General features: G+C 38.5%; 1 protein-coding gene across 1 annotated transcript; it reads right to left on the bottom strand.

Annotated features, from left to right (window-relative positions):
* Nucleotides 1-273: 273 nt before the first annotated feature.
* kif2c (kinesin family member 2C) lies at nucleotides 274-8,317 on the bottom strand. Its single transcript, XM_034138274.1, is given in 26 exon segments — nucleotides 274-688; nucleotides 932-1,025; nucleotides 1,121-1,201; nucleotides 1,303-1,381; nucleotides 1,488-1,555; nucleotides 1,645-1,755; nucleotides 2,040-2,253; nucleotides 2,433-2,575; nucleotides 2,691-2,782; nucleotides 3,075-3,138; nucleotides 3,241-3,252; nucleotides 3,254-3,283; nucleotides 3,285-3,320; nucleotides 3,322-3,334; nucleotides 3,652-3,814; nucleotides 3,940-3,994; nucleotides 4,087-4,182; nucleotides 4,283-4,379; nucleotides 4,750-4,873; nucleotides 5,057-5,209; nucleotides 5,847-5,876; nucleotides 5,958-6,006; nucleotides 6,345-6,437; nucleotides 7,789-7,883; nucleotides 7,995-8,069; nucleotides 8,279-8,317. Coding segments are annotated over 25 exon segments (2,115 nt in total). The 5' UTR covers nucleotides 8,056-8,069; nucleotides 8,279-8,317; the 3' UTR covers nucleotides 274-626.
* Between the last annotated feature and the right edge of the window lie 8,445 nt (nucleotides 8,318-16,762).

Below are 16,762 nucleotides of genomic sequence, written 5' to 3'. Positions count from 1 at the left end.
GCCAATCTGCATGAGTACTTTCACTTTTTGTACTTTAAGTATATATTGATGCTAATACTTTTACTTATGTAACATTTCAAATGAAGGATCATTCCTACACTGGTAGTTTTACTTACACTTAAGTGCAAGACCTGAGTACTTCTTCCACCACTAATTTGAGGGATCAGTTTTATTCTCTGTGCTGCTTTTCAATCACAATATGTGTATCATGTTGTTAGAGATTGTTGATTGTTTTGTGTTAGCCAGTGTACACTGAAGTTATTTGAGCAAACATACGGATTAAGAAGGGTTTTATTTAATTTTCCTGCAAGCATATTAGAGCTAGAGTTGTTAAAAATCTTTATGCAATATTGAGACATTTTTAATCACACCCCCCCCCCCCCCCAAAACCAACATTGAACATTCAACACTAATATACTAGTGACCACTGAAAGTATAAGAAAGACATGGAAACATCCACAGCAAAAAACAATGCATCCAATAATATACACACAAGTAGTTCCCCAAGTGATTTCTTACAAAAATAATCACTTTCAATGAATTAGTATTAACACGTTAAAATCAGCTGCTTCAACAACAGACATTTCCATAATAAACAGACTTTGTGAGTGGGTCCATGGGTTTTCTTATAAGCTTTGCCTTGCCATTCTCTCCTCGTTGACAGCAGTTTGCAAAGCCTCTACCATTCCTGTGGATGACAGATAAGACATAATGAATAAAGGTCAAGCACATTGTCTACACAGATTTTGGTCCTTCATGGCATTAGGTCTAAACTGAGCTGATCCCAGAAAAATGGGAAATGGATTCTTGACTACTTTTTTCACAATGCTGCATCATATTTAACAGCAATCCAAGAAGGTTAATGTTGATTTTGTTTCATAACATATATTGCTCATTGGAAAGAAAAGATCAAGATGTAGTGTGTACAAACCCATGAATGTCTTGGCATAGTCCACCAAGTCCGGAAGTCCTTCCTCGATATTGTATGATCCTTTCCCCATTGCATTGTATAATTCCTTGGCTTTCTGAGAAACAAAAGTGATACAAGTGTGAGTAAAATGCATTGCCACTTGTCTTGTATGCTGTAAAAAAAAAAAGGGCGAGCTTGAGGACACTTTACCTGGACCTGTGCATACACCGTCTCCTCCAGCTCTGCCACACGGGAAATGGAATCATACACACTGGTATCCACAACAGATTCCTACAAAAGGCACACAAAAGCAAACAGAAACACATTTAAGCAAATGATACAAAAGGATACAATCAATGTTAAAAATGTAGGTTTATGTAGTGCAAGCTGACCTCCTCTGTGGAGCTTTCTAACGGCTCTTGTGCCTGAACTGCACAGATGGCCTTGGAATTGCCTTTCAGTTCCTTCACTCTGCAAAAGTTTAGAACATGTTTCAAGTTTTCTGTTCATAAAACATTTGTTTCCTTTAAAAAAAATTAAAACTTATATTTTGAATCAAGTTAAACTAAATGTGTACCTGTCAGCATAACGTAGAGTGTTCATTGTGTATTCACAGGAAGCCAGGCCTGGAGACACCATAGCAATCTGTGGATGGAGAGAAGATTACATCTAGGAACTTTCTGTACTTACACTCCCACATATTCAAATTCATACAAGTTTGGGGTTTAACGTACCATGCAGGTCCTGGACTTCTCTCCAATAAAGGAATCCCTGAGCACTTTTGTCAATGTGCTCATCCGGAAAGGAATGTGGTCGCTGTTCATTCCCAGTGAACGGATACACTCCTACAAGACACAAGAATGACACAGGCATATTGGGTGTGTTTTTTTTTTTTTTCCTAAATTCCTTTTAGGTGCTGTGCTTGCGCATATAAATATTCTGGCAGAGTTCTGGGAATGTCAGATACGTTTTGCATTTGGAGCATTGAACTCAGCTTTGTGTAATTTGAAAGTACCAGTTACTTCTTATGTTCCCAAACTGAGTTGTAAGAGAGAAAATGGGGCTCATCTCACTTTTCATCCACAGCCCCTTATCTTGCGTGCACCACTCCACAGCAATCAAAGCGTACCTTGAGAGCCAGCAGGCTGCGGTTGATCTCGGCCGTCTCCACCAAAGTGATCCGGTCATTGCTGCTGACGTCAGTGCCGCGCTCATTGCCAGCCAAATCAACAAGAGAAAATTTGCCGTGCATCGTAGTCGCACGGTCGTTGCGCCGTAGGACAATCTGAAGGATGGCATGGGAGCGGGAGGAGTTGGCGTTGGCCGAGGTCTGGCCTGATGTTCTGGAGAAACAGTAGACAAAAGGAAAGTTGTTAATGTTATATATTTTTTTTAGCTGAATGACACAAATGTCAGAACTTAAGTGTACGTTTTTAAATAAACAAGAAGTTAACAGAGGAATTAAACATTATTTCATGGAACTATGTAGCATTAGTTTGAAACATTCTTAAAACAAAAGTACCTGCATGAACTTCCCATCTGGATAATCTTGATGACCTCTTCTGATGTGGTCACATAGACCTCCTCCAGGCCTACCACCTGGACCTGCTGTCGTTCATCCTCCAGGACACGGAGCTTGGTCTTCTTATTGAGTAGGTCATACACCTAATTCAGAAAGGATATTTTGCTTTTAGCATAACTTGAATAAGCTGGGGTTTTTCCGTTTAATGTCAAATGCTATTCAAATAAATGTGTTCATATAGGTAGGTTTTTTTCTTACTTTTCCATTGTAAATCTCGAAGAAGCTGACATAAACAGAGAGATCCAGGTTGGCATACCTTCTGTGGTTCATATAGGCGAAAACATCCTGGGCTAGAAGGGAAATACTCAAATATTATTCAAAGTGAAGCTCTCATGTAGGTAGGGCTGCACTTAAAAAGGATTGTTATTATCAACTAATCTGTAGATTATTGTCCAAATTGATAAATATAACTTTAAAATGTCAGGATATCCCGGTTTCTCTAACTACACTTTGGTGTTTTTAAATGTTAAGTTTTGTCTGTGCAAAACCAGAATATAATCAATTAAATATGATATAAAACCATTGTGTCTGCACATGTTAGGGTACACATGAAATGACTTTTTAAGATGGTTGCAGTCCTACCTGCCAAGGCGTAGATTCCCTTTGAACTGTTCTGCTGCTTGCCTGTGAAATCACCTCCCATTGTCTAGAAAAATGGGCCAAAGAGGTAAAAAGATAAATAAATAAAACTCTAGTAACTTGGAAAATACGTCAATAAGTCAATGCCATACAGCAATCAGAGGCTTACATGAGTCTTTCCCACTTCCAGTCTGGCCGTATGCGAAACATGTTTGCCATGCCACCGTCGAAAATGGACCGCACCAAAGGGTTTGGCTGTGAACCTTAAGAAAAAAAACAAGGGGCTTACTTTTTAAAAAATCAACGTAAAAAAAAAAAACGAATTTGGTGCGTTTTCAACATATTTACTCCTGATTTACACTGTAGTTCCAATAAACCCATACTGAACACTGCTGTGTACACTTTCCCTCTCTCACAATGTTTTTCACAGCTTGTGGGCAACGAGAAAAAACCCACACAAGAGAAGACAAAGTGAGATCCCTTATATGATATTCCTAAGAAAAAAGATTCTGAAAAACAGACGATTAAATGCAATCAGATCCATCTCCTTGCTAATTGAAAAGGGATGTGAGGGAATTACTTGTAGACCAGGTCGTTGGTGGCGGTCTCGTTAAAGGAGTAGTCGAAGTGGAAGACTTGGTTGTCCAAGTACTTGGTGAGGTCCACCTTCTGTTTTGGCTCATGGACCAGCAGTGCCCCTTTCCCAGGTATAGACACCACATCTATCTCTTTTCTGGTAACCTCTGGAATACACAAGAATGTTCAAATTAAGCAAATGTCCCAATATATATATATTTCACTGTTTTGTTAATTACTCCTTTATATGCAGATACAGTTCACAATATGTTTGAAATCACTTCAAGTATACCTGGTTTGTTAAAGGGTCGCTTGCGAACGCATACACTAATCCTGTGAGGTTCGATCTGTGAAAACACAACATGAGCGATAAGTACGGCCGTAATGGCAAACCAGCGTACTTCTTAAAAAGGTACATTGTTCTTGAGGCCAAACTAACATGGTCAGTAGTTGATAAGGGGGTTATTTCCAAGGTCTCTCTGAAGTCTTGGATCATCTCATAGAACTTCTGGTTTGGCCGAGAAGCTTCTCCAAACTAAAAGGGAACAAAGGGAATGTGAGATGGAGTTTCCCTCATGTCAAACTTTGTGATAAAAATAAATAAATAGCAGAAAGATTTTTTTTTTTTTACTCACCTTGCCCCTCTTTGTCTGCCCATCGTGAGGCTTTGCAACACAAGACAGCCTTTTGTTGCCTTTGTTTATCTCTGGTAGGCTACAGATTTTCTTCTGCCTAAAGTGCATAGAAATAATGTATACTTTCTTTGTTTGTCAAATAAAAACACCCTAATAACTTTACATATCATTGTCATCATTGCAATAGCCAACACATCTTAACATATAACTTGTATAAGCCTCAGATCATGAACCACCTGTTCATACTACTCATAGAACATTGAGTTGATATGGTCTATGTGTGTTTAATTACCAACACACGTTTGTCTTAAATGAAACTAATAAACAATCCTATGCAGGAGAAAAAGAAAGCTAAAATTGTGGCAGGACTGTGAAGAGCTTTCTCTCTCTCTTTGTGTATGTAATATGTCTATAGATCTAGGTGATCTGGTGGATACATATCATTATGTTGATGATAAATGATTTACTGACATTTGACAGCAGGCAGAGGAGGCATTTTATCTGGTTCATTTTCCTTTACTGACTGTCGGGCAACAGACAGGGTCTCAGCTGATGAAGCCTCAGTCTTTCTACGTTGCCGATTAGAAGGTGCTAGAAAAAGGTGAAAGAAAGGGTGCATTTGAGTTAAAAAGATGACAAATTGAACTGAGCGTAACACATATCTTTGAAATATGTATATACTTAGCAATTACAATATATGCATGTTTGGTGCAACAAAATGTGTCTTGTTTTCTTTGAAAATGTTCTAGTTTGTGAATTATTTTCTCTACCAACCAGAGTGTGTGAGGACTGATGAAGGGGGGGGATCCTGGTGAACCGGTTCCAGGTTTGCCCGAGTAGACTCAGAGGTTGGGACTGGTGCGAGGTCAGGGGGCGGGGCCGGGACCTGGAACAGGCACGTCTGCCGGTTCTGAGATCGATCGGCAACTGAAAGTAAGACAAATCCAAGTCAAACAGCCGCAGTATGATTGTTAGTGTCTGACAAGTAAATATAGTAGAGTATTTCAGGCAGGTTTTTTCTGGGGTTAGAGGTTGTGTGGTGTTATGGAAGGAGGACAGAAAGCAAAAAGGGGAACAATTTCTTCCGCCATTTTAAGATAAAACAATATCCTTCAAAGACCCATAGTGACAGAGAAGTGAGCCATGAGAGAGATTATCAGAGGTGCGGCAGATGATTACATATTTGAAATGTGCATATAAAGTAAGTATTACTAAGATCAATAGTGTCACAACATTCTACAATTCTATCCTAAATGGATAACCATAATACAAAAGTTTTAAGAGATGATACTGAGCACGCTACACCAGAAGTGAGAGCAGATTCATGGAAAAATAGATAGTTCTACAGACCCAGAAATACACAATACCCATAGTTGTTTATTTGCATCAGTGTGCCGTAAATCATTAAACTAAAGTAGATGATTCTTTAGGAATAATCAGTGGCCAGGCCTATCAGAGTTTAGGATTGTGGATTTAGTTTGCACTTATACCCTGATCCCATTAACAAAGAAGTGATTAGAAAACTAATTTGCTTTAGAGAGATGAATATGCATGCCATGCCGACCTGACTCTTCAGCCCTGGGGACTGCAGGGGCTTTTGGAAGGAAACAAGCTGTTAGGGGCCAATCTACAGGACATGACAATCTTAAACAAAACAAATGAATTATTTACATACAGGAGAAAGGGGCAGGAATCCTGGATGAGCGCAGTCGACCCACAAAATTCTATGGAAGAAAAACAGAGGGAAGAATTACTAATTTCAGTTATTAAGATTTTTTAAATGATTGCATCCAGGACTAATGATAGACCTATTTTTTCCCAATACAAACCATGAGTAAAATTACCACTTAACTTTGACATTTCCTGTCATTTTATTTAGAGTATTTTTGTTGTAGAATAGACCTAACAAGGTAGGATGTCAAATAAGAGTAATTTGATCATAGCTGGCTGGTTAAACTCTTGAAATTGTAAATGTTCAAATTCAAATATGATGTTACAAGTTGACATTGAAGAACACGCTGCCCTAATCCTTTGTTACGTGGAAAATGAATGTATCACTTACCGCAGGAGGGGTTGTCTCGGTGGCATTGTTGGTGGCATTCTTAATGTGGTCCAAAAGCTCTGGATTGAGTGTGCATAGCTCATTGAAATCAACCTAAAGTCAACAACAAATACACCTTAAGTTAAATTATGAAACATGAAATAATGGACCAACAGAATAAGGGCTATTTCACATAAATGGGTGAAATGGGTGTCAAAAGGGCTTAGCTCATAAAGGCTATCAAGACCATGGAACTTGTTGTCAACGAGTTAGGCAACCATTGTGTACGCAAATGACATAAAAACAGTAGGAAGTTTTAAATATGTTGAAATCATGTTAGACACCAAGTCAAATTAAATGTTCATGAATGTTTAGCATTATACCAGGCTAAAAGCAACAACAAATTGTTCAGGAATTTTCAAATCCTTTGTTTAATACATTTAAAGGTCCCCTATTATACTGCTTTTCAGTATATTATAGGTCTCAGATATATACAAAACATGGCTATGAAGTGTTTGGCTCGAAATATCCAACAGATCACCCATTGTAGCATCCCATAATCCCCTCTGTTTCAGCCCTGTTTCAAAAGTGCTGATTCTCTGTCTGTTACTTTAGATGAAAATAAGGAGCCACTCCCCACGCCCCTCTGCGAAGTGATTGGTTAAAAAAAAAAAAAACACAATGGTGCTCTAGGAGGAGATTCAGGTGATAAGGTGGGGGGGGGGGGTTCCCTTGGTTGGTTATTGGCTGATGGACACAAGCCCAAAAATCGTTATGAAATCATAAAGTGGCCAAAATCTGATCAGCTCATTTTCAGACAGGTTTTTATATAAATGGATCAGGACAAAAAGTGAGCAAATCTTTTTTTCCTGAAACTTTCAGAATCTCTTTACACACAGGGGACACATGTTTCTGTATAAAAAACATGAAACAGTGGATTTTGCATAATAGGTGAACTGTAAAAATATCCCTTAAGGAAGACGATATAAGGTAGCCACAGCAACGAGAGCGAGACAGAGATCTCTCATTCCAGCCTTGGTCATTATTACATTTTGTACTGCTGTTAAGTAATGATATCTACTTCAGATATGTATAAATTGTTAACACTTCATCACTTTTATTCCAGACATGTTCGTATGTATCTTAAGTTAACACAGGCAGAGGACGTTTAATTGTATTTGTATGGAAATTGCACATTTCCACGAGCAAGAAATAAAATTAGTATTTTCTATTTTTCTTAAACCTATTGTTGTTCAACTTTACAGTATGTTCGTGTAATGTGTATAACTATCAATAGTTGTAACATATAGCTTATCATGGACAAGTAATATAAATGTACTAATGACATGGCACGTCTATAATCAAATAATGTGATGTCAGAATGACTTTTTATTTGCACATTCAACTGATTGTTTTCCAGAGACTCTGACGGGTTCACATTATTACACATTCTGGGTTTACTCACCTCCTTTCCTCTGCATAACTTTCTTTCATTCCATTCAACCATAACTTGGGACTTCACACTATTCGTGGACTTCACCGTTGCCAGATGCACTCGGCCTGTTTTAAACATAAAAACGTCACCTTCAAGCTTTGTTAACAACATACAGCGTTATTATTTGGGTAAAAATAGTAGGGTAAAAGTTTATTTTTAAAACAACAGCAGCTCACCATCACTGCGGCTGATTTTTACAGAGAGTCCAAGAAGAAATCTGGACAGGCTGGATTCCATTTTAGCTCCTTTTTCTGTGCAGAGAAATCAGAGTGCAGGTAACGTTAGCTTTTGAGAAATTAGCTAACTGATGCTACCTAGCAGGTATGTAGAAATCACTGTAAAACTAGTCTTCGACAAATTAATGCATACAAGCCCATACGGTAATATTCGATGATAGTACTGTCTTTATAAATTCGTTCGTTTATCTTATATTACCAACACACGTAAAAAAGATTCTTACCTAAAGGGTCAACGCCGCCAAACTTTTCAAACTGGTGTTGGTCCAGGAATTTATGAGCTGATTGGTCGTCGCTCTTCTTCTATGGCTGTATTTTTTTTCAAAATCCAAATTGGCGTTATACTGCCACCACCTGGACTAGTAATGAATGACATCTGCAATGAAATGGAACAAGAAAATCACAAATTGAAAGTTTCTTGATCTCCACCTTCAATGCAAACTTCTGAGGGGTGGAAGTAACTAAATCTGGAGGTGATTAAAAATGTAAATTGAACGATTGAGTGTTACATTTGACCTTTTATTTGAAACAATGTCTCTCTGATATCAACTCGTCTGTGTTACTGTCTTCTGTCTACAATTCATCATTTGCAATACCAAAGTGACATGTAGCCTATAGACTTTATCCTAAGCAGTTTTTTTTACTCATGGTTCATGGCTTTTGATTGATATTTTGTGTAAATGATACATCTCAGTTTGGTGCTGTTGACAGCATCCCATTGATAATACGAGCAAGCAACACTGTTTTATATACAATATTTATCAAACCAATCTAATTTGTATTCACAAAGGAATTATTTTTATTATTAATGATGAGTATTCCAATTACTTGCAATTTATTTTCAAATATTTTTAATTAAAACTGTCAATGATGTGTTTTGATTGATTAAGTATATATTATTACAAATGTTAAATAAACTTTAATCAAACAAACTTACATTAATCAAATCGTTTAAAAATGTATTACTCTTTTTTTTCACACATGTTTTATCCCTCTTATTTTAATTTCACATTATGATTTAATCTCCTCCATTTGTATCCATTAATTGTTGTTACTTTTAATCCTCATACAAACTACAGTAGGCATACATATAGGTTTATATTTAGGCCCATCAGAAATCAATCTGTTTTCACTGATTGTCAATGAGGACAATGTTGGAAATCGGTTAGCAGGACTGTTGTCATTTACACAGTAACACTCTGCTGCTTCCTGATCAGTCCACAGTTATGGCCATTACATTCCCCTAAACACTGATCTATTTAGCCTACTGCATTTCATCCATGTGACCACAGGATTCCTGTGTTTGTCCACATGCTCCCTCTCTTCCCACACCCATTGCAAACCAGGCACAGCAGATCAGTCCCCCATCATGACATCAACAATCAGGGACAGCTGGAGAATGACCCATAATGCAGTTCAGATTTGCCTTCAGCGTGGGAGGCTTCCCATTTTCCTCTTTTCTTTTTGCCCCCCACTCCTTAGTGCCCACACCCACTCAGCCTCCAAACCTTCTAACTATACACAAGCTGGACTTATGTATACACATTCCCCGCAAGCGAACGCTGACACATGACAAATCAAAGGTCTAATAAACAGCTTGTGCTGAACAATTTTCCCCCCACCACCAAAGGATGAAAAATAAACAAATCCCTGTCGGTTTGGCCCAGCCAGGCCATTTGGTAGGTCTGTCTGTGGATGACTGGGTGGCCCAGGGCTGCTCGGTGTGAGGCCTGGGATGGAGCCACAACTGTTTCCTGTGAGCAGCCCAACCCCCAGAACTTCTCCACAACTGGCTTAGTGGGTGGTATTCCCCTCCTCCTTATTTTCCTCACATCCCCCAAACTCCTACACCCTCCTCTCCAAGTGCTCCTCCCCCATTTTTCTTCCCCTCCAGTCAGTCAGTCAGTCAGTCCGTCCACTCTCACAGCTTCAGTTCGAGGCTAAACACTTCCTCAGCGGCCTTGAGTGGATGAAGAAGGCTAACACGTTTTTTTACTTCTGTGTGTGTATACTGTCGGCTTGTTTTTTTTTACATGTGTGTCAGCTCTATTATGACATTAATTGTAATGTTTGAAATGACACCATATGTGCGCCTGATCAAAGTAAACCTTCAGCATTTACCTCAAATAATTAAAATATCGTTATAAAGGAGTGATCTTAGCCTGATCTCATCCAGTGGTGGGAAGTAACTAAGTACATTTACTCAAGTAGATGAGATAATTATACTTTACTTGAGAATTTAAATGTTTTGCTACTTGGCATTTCTATTCCACTTCAATTCAGAGGTCATTTGTGTACTCCACTACATTTATTAAATAATATGTATTTACTTTACAGATTTGGATTAATGATGTGAAATAATCAAAACTTAAATACAATTTTAGTTACACCTGGAGTAAATTCACAAGCTACCCTGCAGCATACAAAGTAATTAAAACTAGCTGCACCTTTACCAGCTTTGATAAATACATCAATGCATCAATAATTATAATCAAAACATACTATATTATTCTGGAATGGGCTGATCTGCATCAGTACTTTTACTTTTGGTGCCTTAAATATATTTGGATTCTGAGACCTTTGTACTTTTACCCACAACATTACATTACATGTTACTTGTTAGACGCTTTTATCCAAAGCGACTTACATACTCAATACTGTGGGCAATCCCCACAGGAGCAATTTGGGGTGAAGTGTCTTGCCCAGGGACACAACGACATGCTGACTGCAGAGGGGTTTGAACCTGTGCTCCCCTGATCTGAACACCAATGCACTAACCCACTACGCCACACGCCTCCCTACGAGTGTTCCCACACTCTTTTACTTCTACTAATTACAATATCTGAGTATTTCGTCCCCCTCTGATCACATCACCAGATAACATTTGATAATTACAAATAACATGTGAACATTTTCTCAATTGTTGTCAAAGTAACACATCCCTTGCCAAGCTTTTAATATAATGTTTTTCACTTTTAGATCTTTCTTTGAAATCATCTAATGCTATCTAGGAACTCAAACTTCCCGTTTTAAATGATAGTCTACAAAGAGGGAAATTAAACAGTTGTGGGTGTCTGCCTCCTTAAATGTTGTTATGATACTTTGAACCTCTATGGTATTTGAATTAATGTAATTACTCATGATATTTGTATTGGTTTCAAGTTAGTAATTTAAGTGTTTCCATGTGAATGTCTGTCTCTGGTAAATCAATATCACATCTGAGTATTCTGGTGGTTTTTATTTTATCACAACGCGAAGGCCAGGTCACAGATTATAATCATCCATTTCAGCTGATCTGTACACTGAGCCTCACTGCTCCACCATGCTGTGTGGATATTGCAGTCATGGAAAGCACAATCTTGAAGTGCCTGTTTCTCAGTCTGGAGGGTGGGTAGTTGTCGTGGTTGATTGGAGGAAGAAGGGGTCTTGTATCTGTTGGCCCTGAGTCTGTATAACTGCTCCCCTTTTTCCATCTGTCCAAAAGCATATTTTCTCAGTGTATAGAAAATTGGCAGAGGCCATGGCTCTGTTCCCCTATACAGACTAAATAAACACACATGCATACAGTTTGTGAGCTGAGCACACTAACAAACCACCCAGGAAGGTTGATAGACTAGAGGAGCGGTGAGAGGAACAAAGAAGGAAAGATAATAAGAAGAGTATTGAACTACTCATTATTCTACTTTCCTGTCACATTTTTGTTTTGTTTTGATCAGAGTAAATTCTTCTAAGGACATAATTATTTGACAAACATAGCAAGTGATATCCATGTAGTGTGCGTCGGTAGAATGGCTTCAGTACTTAAAAAAGCGTTAGACCTGTGCCAGCATTAGTCATTTTGGCTCATGGACCACCTCTATTTCTGACAGCCGCGACTCACATTGATGCTGAAATACAGACCAATATGTTTTGAGAAAATTAAAGAAAGAACACATACTAATGTTTAATTTCTTTCTACTGATTTTTTCATTCAAAAGTATTTTCTATCAAACATTTAACATCTAATTAAAGGAAAACCTACCAAACAATATTAGTTTCTTTGTAGCATTATACAACATGGCCAGTAGAGAGCGATATAGCTACAAACAGAAAGACCAGCATACAGGCCTCATACAACACTAAACATTATTAATTATATCATTAACAGATATTACAATATAACCTTTTCACGTTTTTTATAATGTCAACCAGTTGATGGTCTGGTGTGATTAATTGTTGCATACCTGAACTTACTGTGTGTCCAACATTGCTAGAGCGGGGATTTAAAAACTTCTCTAGCCTGGAGCCAAACTGAGCAAATACTGAGTGAGTCTGGAACATTCACTCATTAAAGCATATTAGTATTCTTGGCATGTGGGGATCTAATGAAACATGCCAGTGACCCATTTTGTTTCCCGGACCATCATTAGGGAAAAGTTGCTATAAGCTTACTCTTCAAACACAACATTACAAGCAGAGAAATAGTTCAGTAGGCTCAGCCACACAGACCGGATTCCAGTTTACCCAGCTGGCACATTTGTATTTGTTTCTTCATAGCTTTGTTTATTTATTTGGTCTCTGCAGTATAGAGTAGTGCATACATCTGAGTTTACAGTGCAGGAATGGCTTGTCTGTCCACAGGTTAGTTACCTATACAGTGCCACAACATTACTGATAGGGATCAGTTGAAGCTGTCATACCAACTTTTATTTGTGAGATTGTTAGAATAATTTTAGTGAAGCCAGAGAAGATTGTTTTTCAGGTAATACATTTCACCTAGAAGCTAATATGGCCGTATCAAGCACAAAATAGTCTGCCCAATGAGTGATTAAACATCTTATTTCACAAAACTAAGGCTTGAGGGAGGCTGTGGCTCAGTGGATAGTGTGCTGGACTTCGAATTAGGGGGTAGCAAGTTCGAGTCCCACTGTGGTCAGCATGTCGTTGTGTCCCTGGGCAAGACACTTCACCTCAAATTGCTCCCGTGGGGATTGTCCACAGTACTGAATGTATGTAAGTCGCTTTGGATAAAAGCGTCTAACAAATGACATGTAATGTAATGTAATGCTTGATGCAGACTTACTGTTGAACAACCTCATCTGCCTGTTGGAGACCAAAACACTGTACTTAATATGGTGAATTTAAACAAACTTTTCAAAACACTTCCTTGTTGTCTTGCTATAAATTTTCCCCCTGTTGATCATTCAGCATGTATATGTCAGAGCTTCAGTCACCATCATTTCAAAAAAGCAATACGTATCTGCAGAAGTAACCAGAACTTTTGGAACCAATTACAAATTTGGCTACATCAAAATTGACATGTAGAGTGATGTGATCTGACGTGTTTGGGAAATAATTAGACACATACAGTGGACATCACTTCTAGGGCAGTTTGAGGACATTAAGGTCTGGTGGGCTACCATATTGAATGCCATTAGTGTTATTGCTTGACACCCACACACATGTTCAGTCACGGATTGCAGCCCGTGGTTTCTCTGTTTCTCCATTTGGTCAGTAACTAGTCCACAGGGCCATTCTGTCAGTCACAATTTCCCTCTTGGTCTTCATCAGTTTTCCATTTCATACCATAGAGTGTAAAAAAGGTTACTTCACTCCAAAAAACACGAAAGTAAGGTTTTCAGCTTGAAGCTGCATTTAAACACTTCTATTGAAACTTAAGTGACAAAATAAAATGTATCTCAAACTACTTTTTATTCATGACTGTGAAATAAGCAAATACGCCTATTCTTGGAATCAATCTGTTTTTTTAATGTATAAACCATAAAGATTGAGATTTTGCAGGCCTGCATACAACCTCTTTAAGGGAACACCAATTGAAACCACAAACCATGAATAGCGCAGAAATGTGTCAGTGTGCTTTTGAAATTAATCCTCAAAACCCACCAGTGTTTCTTTTTTCTTTTTATTGGACTCACCAGTGAAGACATGTGGACCCCAAAGTTCTCAAAGAAAAACTACACATATACCCAGAGTTTTATAGCCTTCTCTGAAACCACAGCAATGCACTGCAAAAAAATTCATCTTATCAAGTAAGTTTTGTCTGATATTCGGGGCCCAAAAGTCTTATTTTGTTATATTAGGAGAGAAACAAAGCTGCCAGTTTGGTTAGTTAAATGCAAAATGAGCACTCACACAGGAAGAATATATTCATGTTGAGGAATTAAATCTTATGGTCTTCTCCAAAAAGGTTGTGAACCCCTGACTAATTTAGCCTGAATATAACGTACTAATGACAAAAACATTTCAGCTGCATGTTTTCAAGCAAAACTGCTTTACTCTTTATAAATAATTAGCTGTTTCTTAAGAAAGCAGCCACAGCCTTTATTTTGAGACGTTGGAAGATCAGTATTCAGTATGAACAAAAGAGCTAAACTGGCATTAAAAAAAGCATTTAAAAAGTCAAACTTTATGAACAAAAATGACAGAAATAAACCACAGCGCTGGCCACACTGTGAGTTCTGAAGTGCGGTTAAAAAACACCACAGAAAACATTGGATTATCCTCAAAGCCACCCTCATTAAAAATAAAAAATTGAAAATAGAAATCTTGCAAATTACCACTTAAACCTCACTATCAGTTTGGTGTTGTGTATCAAATGTGTTGTGATTTACTTTATAAAGAGGACCTGTTAGCTAAGAACCCATACTCTAATAAGCTACCCTCACTGAAGTGCTGGTTTTATTGTCTGTGCTCCCCAAATGTGTTAATGTCATTGTTTGCCTTTCCCATTGCATAGACAATTATTTGGCAGACCCTGTGACAAACGATATTGAAAAACCACGCAAATGCATGGTGTCAATTATAGTTTATCCTCTGGTTTGCCTAACTTGCTTTCGACTCAGGCTCTGCCTTATTGCTCCCCAGCCTGCCCCAGTCCTCCTCTCCCTCCTCTCCTCTTCACCACATGAAATGGCTGTCTGTGCCAGCCTAGCGCTGCCGCTGAGCCTTCATTAGCTTTTACTACCCCACTTGGATGTGTTTAGCTTTGCTCTCTTTCTTTGCCTCTCTGTGTGTCTGACTGTGTGTGTGTGTCTCACCCTCTGTATGTGTCTGTGTCTGCATATGTTTAATTACCAACCCCCGCCCTCCCTTTGGAGTACCCCTCAATGCCATGCCACCATATCATTACACTGTGGCTACAATTTAAGCTTCAGTCACACACACACACTCTCTCACACACACACACACACACACACACACACACACACACACACACACACACACACACACACACACACACACACACACACACACACACACACACACACACACACACACACACACACACACACACACACACACACACATAAAGAGGAGACAGTGGGGTTCTGTAGAGCGCTGCTTTGCTCCTTTATTCTCCCCTAAAATGGAGTTCTCAAATGGAAACACAATCATACAAAGAGACTGATGAGGACAAAAAGGGAGAACATGAAAATCACAACAAAAAATGCAATGCTGCAGAGGACTACAGCACAACGCATCATAACTGATCCACAACTACGTCTGGTGTTCAAACTGTTATTGTTTGAACTAAACAAACCACTTATAAACACAAGGCCTCTGCCTTACGAGGCTCATATTTAGACCCTTCTGTAAACAGCAAAGCACAGAATGAATCAATTAAAAGGGCATTACGCTGGTTCCTGTTTATTTAAAACATGTTTACACTATATGGGCCCTCCTGCCTGTCTGCATGATTGCCTGGAACTTCGTATCCCTCCTCCTCCTCTTTCTGCCACCCCCAATCGGCCCCGTCACGACCAAGGTATATCAAACACACACACACACACACACACACACACACACACACACACACACACACACACACACACACACACACACACACACACACACACACACACACACACACACACACACACACACACACACACACAGCGGATGGATTACAAACACATTTGTTATGTTGGAGAGCGTTTTCAATAAATATTGATCTCGTTCTTCCTCTGTTTCTGCAAGAGATGATTAGAAGAACTCGGTCCGAGCAACAATCTTGTGCAGTTTGCAATCACAGCAGGAACACATATAAATACAGGCAGCGGCAGAGAAACTCAACTCTCAAAGGTGATTTCCATTTTACAGAAAAGGCCAGTGATGCAGGAAGTAATTAGATATTTTTGCTTGAGTAAAATTAGCAATGGTGTAAACATACTCTGCTACAAACAAAAGTCCTGCATTCAAAATGTATAAGCATCACAATATGGGCTACTCCAAGTACCAAAAGTATGTTCAACGGCCCATTTAAGAATAATGTGTCTTATTGGATTAAAACTGTTGATGCAATTATGGAAAAAGCCTTAACGGTGCAATTCTCTACTATATATAATACTGAGAGTTAACTTGTGATATCACGGTTGTCGAGTAAGTTAAAAACATCAGTGCAAAATATTTTTGTTGTATGTTTAGTAGTCATTTGTGCTAGATAGGTGCTGCTTTGAGCAGAAGAGATCCATATGGCACAGGCCATTTTGAGAGATTTCTTAGCCTGTTTGCTTTTTGTGGTTCAAGAAAATCATAAACAGAAGGGAAAATCAAATTTCGTTGTCAAGCTTTTCTGAGACGATCAAATTGCTAAACCAATTATTTGTGTTTTCTAAAAAAAATTGATCTTTCCCAAAATGTTGAATTATTGCTTTAATTCTATGTGATAGGCCTCATTTGGTCATAAGTCAACCCAACACATTAAAAAC

The sequence above is a fragment of the Trematomus bernacchii genome, unplaced genomic scaffold, assembly GCF_902827165.1.
Source record: "Trematomus bernacchii unplaced genomic scaffold, fTreBer1.1, whole genome shotgun sequence".
Lineage (NCBI taxonomy): Eukaryota > Metazoa > Chordata > Actinopteri > Perciformes > Nototheniidae > Trematomus > Trematomus bernacchii.
This window is presented reverse-complemented; position numbering and strand designations above follow the sequence as displayed.